General features: G+C 43.0%; 1 protein-coding gene across 28 annotated transcripts in view; it reads right to left on the bottom strand.

Moving 5' to 3' along the window:
- Positions 1 to 12,653, bottom strand: part of rims2a (regulating synaptic membrane exocytosis 2a) — a 135,088-nt gene that overhangs the window by 10,553 nt on the left and 111,882 nt on the right. For 18 of the 28 annotated variants that reach the window (XM_076736991.1, XM_076736964.1, XM_076736967.1 and 15 more), the window contains one exon: positions 7,480 to 7,724. The exons of 8 other annotated variants lie outside the window; for them this stretch is intronic. In XM_076736991.1, coding sequence (XP_076593106.1) covers positions 7,480 to 7,724 — 245 coding nt within the window. The remainder of the gene's footprint in view (positions 1 to 7,479; positions 7,725 to 12,653) is intronic. 2 more of the 28 variants (XM_076736972.1, XM_076736992.1) reach the window with 1 other exon arrangement.

Here is a 12,653-nt window from a genome sequence, read left to right as displayed (position 1 = left end):
ATAATAAAAGGCTTCACACCCAAACATGTACACCCTCTGCATCCTCCATTCTCTTCACACCTTCACTGAAAAGGTTCACACCTTCAGCGGGTGGTGTGAGGGGCATCTCTGAAACGTGAAATGCAGGAGGTGTAGCAGTTGGAACGGTCTGTCCCCTGGCTGCCTCCCTCCACTCAGTGGTGCAAACACTGAGAGTATAACAGATGGAGAGAAGGAAAGGGGATCTAAATACTGCCAAGCTTCATATCTGTATACGAAAGATCCTCTCAGACACTGCTGACATCACTCCAGCTGATTTTTCTGTTACAGTCACGTAAAAACTAGAGTGATATGCAAAAACTTCTCTCACGAAAATTGCAACACAGACATGTCACCACGGCATGATTATTTCTCATACTGAAAGAGGAAATAAACATGTCTTTAACCGCTTTTGCGAAGATCACACTCCTGCTCCATGACTAAACTGACCACAGTATCTTTCTCAGTCCTCGTCTCATCGGGCTTCCTCTTCGACTGAAAGCTGCTGTCAGAGTTTCGAGACAAAACTAACTAAGAGGATGTGATATTTTTAGCAGCAGTTAAAAATCTAAAAATGCAGGCTGGAAGTTCATTTTTAGTTAGTTCAGAAGGGAAGCAAGAGCGTACTGTACTGTAATGTGGGACGCAACAATACAAGTGTATTCTAAACTGCGTCCAAGTCTCAAAGTAGACATATGGCTGTGGAGCATGAGCCACACTGCAGGCAAAAAACACTGAGCAGCTGGTGGAGCATGGCAGGGTTTAGGAGATGAATCAACAGCTTTTAAGCTGAGCTCGTGGAGATAGATGCACAACGTGTGTCTTCTTAGTAATAAACTCTAAGTGTAGGCATCCGTCATGTGGTCTGCTAAAATTCACGTCTGCTATAGTCAGTTTCAACAGTGTGAAGATTCATGGTTTGTGTTAAAAGGGAAATCTGTCAGAAAAACACAAAATATGATCACGAGTTTTAACACAGAGCTCAAAGCTGCTCCAGAGTAAATCGTTAAGTGCACTTCCCTTTCAATCGCAACAGTAAAACAATGCTGCTTTTGTCAAGTGACGCGTCCACTTCATTTCCACAGCTTACTGGGCTTACTGTACTGTGTACCCAGGCTTAATATTAATAGATCATTAAATTATGCTCCTGCATCATTACCACGACATCGAAAAAACATCTACAAAACAAGAACATTGGCTAATTTCTTGGCTAACGCAAAGTACACTGCCTGCTCGGAGAGACACCATGTGCTGCTCTCAGTGTGAAAACAATTTATTTAGTCCACCGACTCTAGTATTCACATCACAGCTCGTGAATAAACATAAGGTCATCAGTGACTCTAATACAACACTTCCACTCTTTCCAGCACACAGTAATCTTAAGAACGCCTATCTGTGATTCTAATGGCATGAAAAAGTAGATGGGTTAGGGATTTCTGTGCATAGTGGAGCACCTATAGAGGGCAATATCATAAGCATGTGTAGGGGAAAAAACATTGATTTTAAGGATAGAATAGTGGCTTAAGAGTAGTAAGCCAACTCTTGTCTTTAGTCTCTGTCAACTCTGCTACTAACAGTGAAATATTACAGACAGACAGTACCAGGGGTGGAAAACCTAGCTCATCTTTTACCTAACTTTGCTTCATTTAACCACATGGCTTCAGATTTTAATCCATGTACATGACAATAAAATGAAATCCAAAACTGTCTTGTGTTTAATGGTGACATATGTTAAATGTTTCTCCAGCTGCACTGTAGCTGGCAGAAAATGTACAGTGGCCACAGAAACAGGAACTCTACCTGTGAAAATCAGGCACTTTCTTGCTTTTACGCCGCACACTGTATAAACTAAACAGGTGCACGCAGTAGGATCCAACAGTGGGCTTAAGTGCAGCACATTAGATTTAGGCATTATTGCCAGCAGTGTGAGTTTGAATATCAGCAGTGCTGTGTTGTTTTGCTGGGTTGTTATGTATTGTATAATTGCATAATGAACACACAGGCAGTTCACTGAAATGATTACTGTGTGGTCGGCTGCCCTTGGTAGATGTTAGATGGCTCAGATCATTACAACATGTCAGTGCAAGTCCCCAGTGTGACAGTTAACATCACAAGATAATTGTGGGATAAAACAGCCAACGCTGGAAATCTGCTGCACACAACTGCAGCATGGTGGATGCAGTATAAGAAAATAAATACAAAGGAACAGCTTCAGCTGTAAATGCTTCTGGGTATTCGAGTGGGTCTATAAGATCACAGTCTTGATGCTGCAGCAAACCATGAATGGCAGAGCTGGACCACTGTTGAGTCACAACATGCAGAAACTATAATCACAAGGATTTTCTACTTTTCTTTCTTTAGCTTACTAGTCTTAATGCTGGCCATCATGGCAGAGAGTGCAGGGGATCCATTTATGAAATCTGAAAGTTAGAAAAGCATCACCGCTCCTACAGTGTATCTCCACATATTGAGGTCACTGCAGAGATGGCTCATCTGAGAGTTCAGGCTGATTACCAGCCGTGAATCCTCTGAAGAAATGTTGGAATATAAACTGGAGGCGAGGGAAAGAGAGAAAGGAAGAGACACTGTAGAGCTGGTGGAGGGGAAACGAGAGGAAAAAGTCAGAGAATGGATGTGATGACAGCCAGATACAAATGTCAGGTAGGTGGGAATGAGAGAATAAGTGAGGTAGAAAGAGGGACGGGGAGGAAGCGGTGGGGAAGCAGTGTCCCTCTGTCTCGGTTTTACCTGTGCTGCTGTGTTCCTTTCATGCATCATCCTGAGAGCAGCATGTCTGCTTTGGCCCCCAAGGAGATTAATTAGCAGCCTCAGCTAGCGGAGGAGCTGCTGAGATAGGCACCCAACTCAACACAGAAGATAAATTACCCCAACCGAAAGCTCAAAGTTAAGCTATTTTACCACATACAAAACAGTCTGTCTGAAGTCTGTGGAGGTCCAAAACTACATCAGTACCTGGTGTAGTGAGAGAGGAGTCAGAAAGGGAGCAGCCAATGCATTGCTCTCTCTGGCTCTTCTGGGCATAGTGAATTAGGTGGCATACATATTCCTTCATTTACTGGGAGAACATTAACTCTTAGCAAATAGTGAGCTTCTTTGAGGGTCAGGTGGAGAAAACTAGGACATAAGAAGAAGCACTTCAGGCTGCACCCAGGGGACCAGGAAACTAGATGCTACTGACAATATATTATACCACATACGTACTCCTTCTTCTTATTTCTATGTCACTGCGGGCAGCCTTGCCAGTTTTTGCCTATTAAGGCCCAATTTCCTGTTTTTACTGCACTGCTTCCTGCACCTCCTCAGCCTTGATAGTCAGGTGTTGGTGCTGTGTTGTAAAGCTTGCTGTTGATTATGTTTCTGGGACACCATCAGGACTCTTACACAGAGGCCATTATGGGGTAAATTCCTGTAATGGATTATCAGGTAGCATGGTGCACGCTGTGTTCTAAAAATGGTGGAAAAATTGCTTAATAATTCTGCAATATTGTAAAAGATAACCCACCTATTCCTTATAATTCACACTCCCATCCTATAATTCACAATGCAAAGAGAGAGAAAAAGTGCTTCACCAGACTGAAAGAGCTGCCTTTCAGATAAGCATATTGGACAGAGCGCAAAGAGCATCAGTACTGTTCCTACAAAGGGAACTCAAGTAATCCTGCACCATTCACATACAGCAGTGTCTGTGAGGCGCAAGCAGGAAGTTAAATTTAAGGAAGGCTGAACGCTCACACAGCAAATCCCTCTCTGAATTACAATACCAAAAAGCTGCTAAAAGAAGTCAGTGAAACACTTTGTCCTGAGCAAGCTGCATTATAAAAACACTACTGCACACTGCTTAAGGTATTGTGGAGTTGTTGACATCTAGTGTTGCTGCAGAGCCATTTTTAACAACAGGCAACTAATGATGGGGTGAATGAGACTTTTCTAACGACTGTAGAGAGCAGCGATGCTTATCAGTTCATAAACAACGTGGTATATTATCTATCTTTCAAAACAGAAAATAGGTTTTTTTTTTTTTTTCTAATACCTTGATGATGCACAAAATGTGTGTGTGTACGTGCGATATGCTGAAAGTAAACAATATCATTCTGTTTAAAATGAAAACTCACTAAGCACCTTTCAGTGACAAACATGAGAGCGTGCCATAGCCTGAGATGATCCACAGTAAAACTGAACTGGAAATGTGACCAGCAGGTCAATACTGTAAACTGCTGACAACGTCTTCATCAGCACACTTTTTATGACTCCCCCCCACACACACACACACTCACACACACTCACACACACACTGAGACTATGTAGCACAGATAATAAATGCATTGAAATTAATAGGCGGAGAAAAACAGGCCTCTTTTTTGGATGCCAATCAGAAGGAAAAAAATATGAACAAATGCACCGATGAATGCATGGAGATGGATTTTCAATAAGCTTGCAAGATTTGAGTGCTGCTGTGTGCTTTTAGCTGAGTCAGGCTGTGTAGCAGCAGCTTGGTTGGGGGGTATTGGGAATAAAGCGGCTCTCTATTGAGCTTAAAACATAATGTACAATAGCAGGGACCACAGGACTGCTGACTGGTGGATGGGACAACTGAGCACAATAAATCAACTTGATGTTTCAGCTTGCTCATGATGACCAGTGTAACACCAATAAGCCCACAAACCAGCACGTGCATAAGCTTAACATCATTTTATTCATTTCTTTTTCTAAATATGTTCAAGCCAAGATCCAATGCTCAAATCAAATCAGCGCTGACTGCGAAACGCTTCTGTTGCTTGGCAACAACATTGTTGTTAATTTTATTTCTGCTAAGAAAAAACAAGATCTAATTTGTTAGAAAAATGATTGTTTTCGTTATCACGGGCTCCACGTCACTGTGCTTTGTCTCATGCTGAACGAGAGTCTTTATTTTCCATCCATGAGACACGTCCTGGTATCTGTTTACTCTTCACTGCTGGACTTTCATTAAAGGCTGTGACCTGCAGTGGGTGCTGTGCTTCACGTGCACACAGGAGAACATGGCAAGTCTGCTCTCTCTCCTCCATTGATTGCTCTGCACTGTCCTCTTGCACTCAAGTTTCAGGTCCTGTCATGGAACTGTGGACTTGTGCTCAAAGTGAGGCTTCAGTGCAGTTGGGACTGTTCATACACTCCAGATATTTATTCTGGCACAGTCAGTGGTGGAACAAGTACTCAGACCTTTTATTTAAGTTAAAATACCAATTAATTAATGTAAATGTACTTGATTAAAAGCAACAGTCCTGCAATCTTTTCCTCTAGTCTTTGTGCTTTTGTGAAATATTGTAGAATTTGAACGGATATTTAAATTAAGTCATCCAAAAAGTTTAAAGGGGAAATGTTTCTTTGGTGGCTCAGAGACATCTAAGTAGAATTAAAGCTGTCAAAAGTGAAAAGTACGCTATTGACCTCTGAGGCGTAGAGTAGAATTATAGTGTAGCATCCGTAAGTAAAGTATCTCAAGACTGTCCTTGAAAACAGTACTTGAGTAAATGTACTTAGTGACTTTTCACCACAGACATAATGATACTTTTCTATTTTCCTGAAAAACCGAGTGTCTTCCACTGAGGACCGAGAGGACAAAAGCAGCAGTGCCTTAAGCCTCGAGCTGCAGACTGTGTACACACTACTCATGGCGGCCACCTGGGAGCACATCCATTCCATCTGACTGACCTGTGTTTGTCAAAACCAGAGTCGTGTCGCTTGGCTGATCTGCCTGCCCTCCACCAGCACTCGGCAGTGCACACAAACTGTCGAGCAGCCTCTTAAAAATCGACCGGCCTTTGAACGCACCCTCCAGTCAGGCGATGAGCCTCTCACACATGGAAGTAGGGCAAAAGGCAGCTTGGCAGTGTTTGTGCTGGTGCAGAACCAAACACAGATCTCAAATACTGAAAGGCAGATGTATGCACGCTCACACAAACTCCATCTGATGCACTTAGAAGCTCTGAGTGAAATATTAATAGCTCTAGGAGATTCAGGCTGCTCAGTGTCTAAGTGGGCTAAAAGTGTGTGCGTGTGTAACTTTGTTCCCGTGATTGTGTTAAACTCTTCAAATGGGTACCTTAAAACAAAAATCTGAACAAATGTCAGTTGGCTTTGGGCTGTTATCAAAAGTAAACTGCAGAAGAGTCATTCAGCAACACAACCATCATTAATAGTCAACAACACGAGGCTCAGAGAACTGCTTCACAATGAACAGGGAGGATCTAACAGTTCCTTTTGTCTTCCAGCAGCCACATCTTAAATAATACCATACTGAAATGACTCAAAACAATGTTAACTGATATACTGACGTGATTGATAATTAGCAGAAATTATTAACCCACAGACATAAGGCAGCAGCCCATGTGTCAGTCACATCATGAGCCAGCAGGAGAGCGCAGAGCCACGTGAGCACTCTTGCTCATCTCCGTTCACCATACTTCAATTTCTACATCTATTCCTCCATCCCACCGCCATGTGATGTAGCCGCATCTGGACAGAGAGTGCTGACGGGTAGAAGTGATTATTGACCACTTTAGGTTTGAATAGGCGTGATGAATAGGTGCTGAATGCTTCGAGTTGCACCGGAGAGACACGGCCGCTGAGGGGAAGTGACCTTTCCATGAACAGACAAGAACCCAATCTGTCTATCTGGCCGGAGACATCGCCGCACGCCTCCTGCTAGGCCGTTCTTCACTTTGTCTGGCATCAGCTAATGCAGCTCGACCTCTCTCAAGTGATTTTTGAGCGCTTTTGAAAAGAAAGTAGAATAGGAAAAAAAAAAAAAAAAAAAACGCACTGAAGACAGAAGTAAGCAGTAATGGCCCCATGCTCTGCAAGTGTAATCTTTTCCACCACATAAAAACACATTGGTGGATTCAGTTTAAGGAAAATAGATTTGTAAACGGCAGCACAAACACACCCCTGTCTACATCTATGTCGCCAAAGTGCACACATTCTCACATGCACTCATAGAAACAGCTTGAGGTAGTAAAGTCGGCAAAACATGACCAGCGACAAGCAGCTGAGGTCATCAGTGTGGCAGGAAGCACAAATCTGTAACTCATTTCCTCAAATGAAACAACAAATTATCACCAAAGCACAATAAATCATCAGCATTGCGCACAAAAAGACAGATGCAGTGGTAATAATAAGCATGAGAAGGATAAAAAAAAAACAGGAGGTAGAAAGAGAAAGGAATATCCAGGAGAGTTGTTGCCTAGAAGAAAGAGAGAAAAGCATGTGAGGAAAATGTCACGCTGCTGTGAGCCCAAAGTCCTTCTAGAGGAAAAAGTGGAGAAAAGGAAGAACTGGAGAAGAGAGAGCAGCGGTGTTAGAACATTCAGCACAGAGAACAACAGAGGAACCCTCACACAGAACACAGATGCACATATGAACATAGATACGGTGCACTGGCTGTGCACACGGGCGCCCTACCTGTTTGGCTGAGCTGAGAGGTGCTCCGGCTCTTGCGTGACATGCCGACCATGGCCTGCATTTTGGCACCAATGCTGGAGCGCCTCTTCTTGTCGTCAGTGCCTACCGTGCCCACCGCCGTGTCCGACTGGCTGCCGTCCGTCTTCTCCAGGTTACACATGTCGCCGCTGATGCTCGTGCTCTTGGTCATGTTCATCCCGCCCGACGAGCCCATCTGCCTGTTTTTCATTTTGGATGCAAAGTCACTGTCAGCCACCGCCATTGACAGGGGTTGGGCAGGCGAGGACAGAGAAGAGAGGACAGGCCAGAGGAGAGAGGAGGCCAGCGGAGAGGATGTGAAAGGAGAGATGATGGAGGAGGAGACAGGAGACGAGGACAGAAGAGGAGAGGAGAGGAGAGAGGACAGGAGAGGGACAGAAGATGAGAAGGTGTGGGGTGAAAGGGAGAGAAGGACAGAGTTCAGGTACAGGAGTTCATGACTTACAGTATAGCTGAGTTTAGGGTTTAAAGTGGACGTAATGTGTTTGGAAGATTCCTCATGCAGTGAAAGATGAACTATCACATACTCTGCTGTATCCAGCTCACTAAATCATTGAACGCTAACTTAAGTTTTTTGCTATTTTGACCTGTGACAGTTGCTTTGTTTTCTATTTGTGTTACATTCTATCACACACACACACACACACACACACACACACACACACACACACACAGTACTTTAACACTAAACTGCACACAGAAAGAAAAGTTGTCTGTCATCAGGATTATACTTCGGCTCTTCCTGTTTGAAAGGAAATAGGCCAGCGTCCAAATTAAGGTCTTATTTTAGCTCCGCTAGCAAAATGATCTTTTAGAGACAAATTACATTCTGTATCACAGGCTCTGCATTGTTAATAGGATGAGTTACGTGTAGCACCCTCAGGCTACGATTCATTAATTAAAGTGTCTGACTTCTACCATGTAACTGTCTTATGAATACAACTTATGGAGAGACACGCTGACTAAAATGGGGGAAGAATCAATGCATTTCGACAATTGACTCATCAATTACTTCAATTAGGCTCCTTCAAACTCTGTGTGTTGATATATTAGACATTAGCGGTCAACTTTGTTGCATTGGAGTTAAGAAAGTGATCGTATATAATCAAGAGTACGTCTGACTCTGTTATAGGATTTTGAGTGCAGACAAAATTATTGCATTACGTTGACGATGAAGGTGAGAGACGTTTATATTTTAAATGTTAACCCTTGCTTGAGCTTCAGTAATAGCTCAGTTCCTGTGCTTTCAAGTCTTACGGTGCCAGAGAGAGAGAGACAGCGGCTCCTGTTAAACACATTCTAAAGAAAGCTCCCGTCCCAAACACTGACTTTTGGCTGTTTATCCATCTCATTTTGGTTGCCAGCTGGTGGTGAAATAAGTCAGATGTGCTCTAAAAGAATGCACACACCTCGTACCTCAGCCTTACGTACAAAGCCTTTTGTTTATACCAGATCTAATGCCAGTGGCTTCTGTTATGGATCAGCCTGTACTTTCATACATAAATACTGGATGCCTATTAGTGTCTTTGATCAGTTAATGCAGCCCAGAAGCTTTGAAGGCGACTTCAAGCGCCTCAACATTGGACAACACCATGTGCTGATCTAGTACAGGTGACATTCTAAAATATGCTCTTTCGCTGTCATCATAGCGAGGCTGCATTTCGCCTGATGGACACAGGGTGATGATGCTGCCTCTTCCATTACATCAAATATCAGCACAGTAGCAAGGTCAGTTGGACTGGGGCATTGTTGCCTCTGCAAATTATTGCCCACTGCATGTTTAAAATGGATGAGCACAGAGAAACATGAGTGCAGACCCTTTCCAATAGAATTCATGATGCATGATGCATTGAAAACTACTCATTAATTGAAAATTAGATGTAATGTATTCACCTAATGGGACTAATGTTCTTCTAGTCTAACTGGACACACTGCACTAGTCAGCATGTTTGCATCTACAGTAGGACAATCCTTATTCCATGCACAGGAAGCAGGCCAGTAAGGGGGTTTAAAATGTCTATCACGCTACCTCAACTCCATTTGGTTCAAATGAATCATCTGCTGGTCCGAGTGAACACACTGTGCTGATCAAACTGACTGTGACTATGTAAAATAAGCATAAGTGTCAACTCACTGTTCCCCCAGCATCCCTCTCATTACTGTATCTCCACTCTCTGAACAGGTCTTGGCAGTCAGGCCGGTCTCACTCTGTAAGTGTGCCTGCTTGGAAGACTCTCTGGGGATTTTGGATTTTCAACCTCAGCCCAAGGAACATAGTGTTCCTCATCATGCAGATTGCTCACCATGCATTTTCATCTAGGCCAAGATGTTCCCAAGGCAAAACAAAACCCGGACATTTCTGTCTTGCAGAGGTGTTGACGCCACACTGTCTTTATGATAATAATGGGATAATCTATGTATTGAAAGATAACGATAACATACGATCATGAGATAAAAAGGTAAGCTATCTCTGCCTTTCACTTGGTGCCCATTAAAAGTCATCAGCAAACAGTGCATTGAAGACTTTTGCTTCAAATAAAAACAAGATTTTACCCAATTAGGAAGAAGCGGATCATGAATGCTGCATGTGCACACAAAGTGCATCCTGTCCTCCCATACAGATCCCCTCATCTTCGCTTTTCACAGAGAGGCTCACACTTCTTCACCAGGTGAAGCAGAAATAGGCGTTTCCACGGCAACTGCAGCCCCAGCCTAAGCATTAGCACGCTTGCATGCCTGTCAACATGGCTACAAAGTTTTTCATCAGAGACCGAAGTGATTAATTCAACTCTGAAGCTCATACGGAGGTGTTATCATGAGGCATAGAGGTAACTCAGATCAGCAGACAAGCTGTTGTTGAGTGGGGGGGGGGGGGGTCAGGGGGTTATCAGCCTCTGTTTTCACTCTTCCTCATGTGATGAGCCACTACCCAGGCAACAACACTGAATGAAAGAGACATAGAGGCAAAGAGGGATTTAAAAGTGTCTGATTGTACTTTCTGAAGACCACTGGAAGACACATAAGCTTAGAGCCACGTGTGTGCGTTTGCCTGTCTGTACAGTGAAAGCGCTCATGGACTAAAAACACATATGGCTATCACAGTGTTTGCACGCCAAGCCGACGTGAGCGAGCCTGTTTAATGTGTAGCCGATGCATATTTACACTGTGACCTCAATACATAGAGATGAGTCATAAGTAAATGTAGTCGGAGGCAACGTTGAGTCGTGAATGGACCTGAATGAATAGTTTGAGGCAGGTATCAGTGCATATGTTCACTCCCTGACGTCTCAAAGAGCTCCAGTCACAGTATTGATTATATTCAGCATGTGCAGTATCGCAGCAAGGCTCGGTCCTCTCTTCACTGTTTAAGTTCACTGTACAGGCTGCTGTGAGTGTCGTCACTGGCAGAGCTTACATAACAGCACATGGGCCCTTCTCTTATCTCAGAACGTACAGAACAAACACAGCTTATGACGCTGAAAATCAACAAATGGAACTGAAATGCGCGCCATCCATACCCACACACACAGCGCCACACACGCAGCAGTTGTTAGAAAGTCCGATTTGATTCGCAGAATAAGAGCACGATGCTGGGCAGCAGCACAACAGTGGGTGAAATATACTGACATAATGTGTCCCTCAGTTTCCTGGTCAGTTTAGAACATGTGCTTAACTGAAGGACTGCTTCTCTTGTAGAAATTATGTGACAGTTAGGACTCACCTGAACCTTTCCTGCTGCCTAGCTACCACTTGTTTCATAACTGTTCAGGGACTTTATCAGTGGTGAAAGAATGACATTTGGCTATATGTGTTGTGTAAATACCTTTGACTGAAAATAGGATAATTGTTAAATATTTGATTCACTGAGAGTTATTTCAGATAACTTGTCAACATCAGTTTATATAACACTGATCCTGAGACTGCTAACTCTTTATCTACATCTCTGTAAATCACAGTATTCTGAGTCATTGCCTAATTATTTACTGTGTATGTGTATATACATGAACATCCTCACTAAACCTGACTGTGTCATAGAATTCAGTGTTTTGTTGTTATGTATGTATGTATGTGTATATACACACACACACACACACACACACACATATTTTATTTTATTTTATTTTTTATTATCCTAGTATATGTCTTCTCATGTGTTGTTGTCCCAGAAAAGGCTCACATGTGGTTTAAAAGTAGGTCAATTATTAGATTTATACTGTAGCTGTCATGAAGGAACTGGGGGTGATCATGCAGATAAGAGCTGTCAGCGTGTTAAAAGCAGGAGTACTCCAGCTCACTTTCAGTCAAGGAGGAAGACGTTTGAAACTGGAATATAGTAGCTGAATTCAAAGGTGTCTTTTGGTGAAATGAATTACAGTTTCCATTGACTTCACTGAAAGTGAATTGATGGCTGGTTGACAGTCTAAGTATGAGGGCAGCGGTGTTACACAGAGAGAAATGGCATGTGGAGGAGTAGCAGGAGGAATTTGGGAGGTTTGGTTTGACAAGTTGCAGGTGCAGAGTAACACTGTAGGACTCAGAGAGCATGTGGAAAGCAGACAGAGACAAAATGCTGATGCAACATCCCAGCAGTGAGCAACACAGACAAACAGTGAAGCAACACAGTCTGCAGCCTCAATAAACGAAACTGCGCTGATTTATTTTTAGACGTTCTTGCAGCATCAATCTGGACCTGAAAATGCTCTGCATAGGTACTACACCTGTACACCTTTGAGTGGATCTGCTCACGTTTCAGCCATGGACATTTGGTATGCATGTTATTAATCAGACGGTACACACTGGTGGAGAGTTAATCACACATAAGAGTGTATAGCTTTTATCTTAATGTGTTTTCTCTCAAGTCCAGGCAGGCGCTGAGAAGTACTAATGTGGGTAAGAAGCACTGACTTGGATCCTGCTGTGAATGTGATTTGATAGTGAAGACATCTTATTAGGAGAGTAAGCTAAGCTTTAATCCTGCTGAGAGACTCCAAATCAATTTGTTCTTGAATTTGCTCTTGACACACTTTTTACACCTGCTAGTCGTACGCTCCTCAGAAATGAAGCTCCCCTCTCTTGTGGCCGAAATAAAATGGTGTCGTGTTAAATATAGTCTTAACACGTTCAATCAAAACAGT

The sequence above is a fragment of the Chaetodon auriga genome, chromosome 8 (genome assembly GCF_051107435.1).
Source record: "Chaetodon auriga isolate fChaAug3 chromosome 8, fChaAug3.hap1, whole genome shotgun sequence".
NCBI lineage: Eukaryota > Metazoa > Chordata > Actinopteri > Chaetodontiformes > Chaetodontidae > Chaetodon > Chaetodon auriga.
Note: the sequence above shows the minus strand (reverse complement) of the source record. Positions and strands in the feature narration are given on the sequence as shown.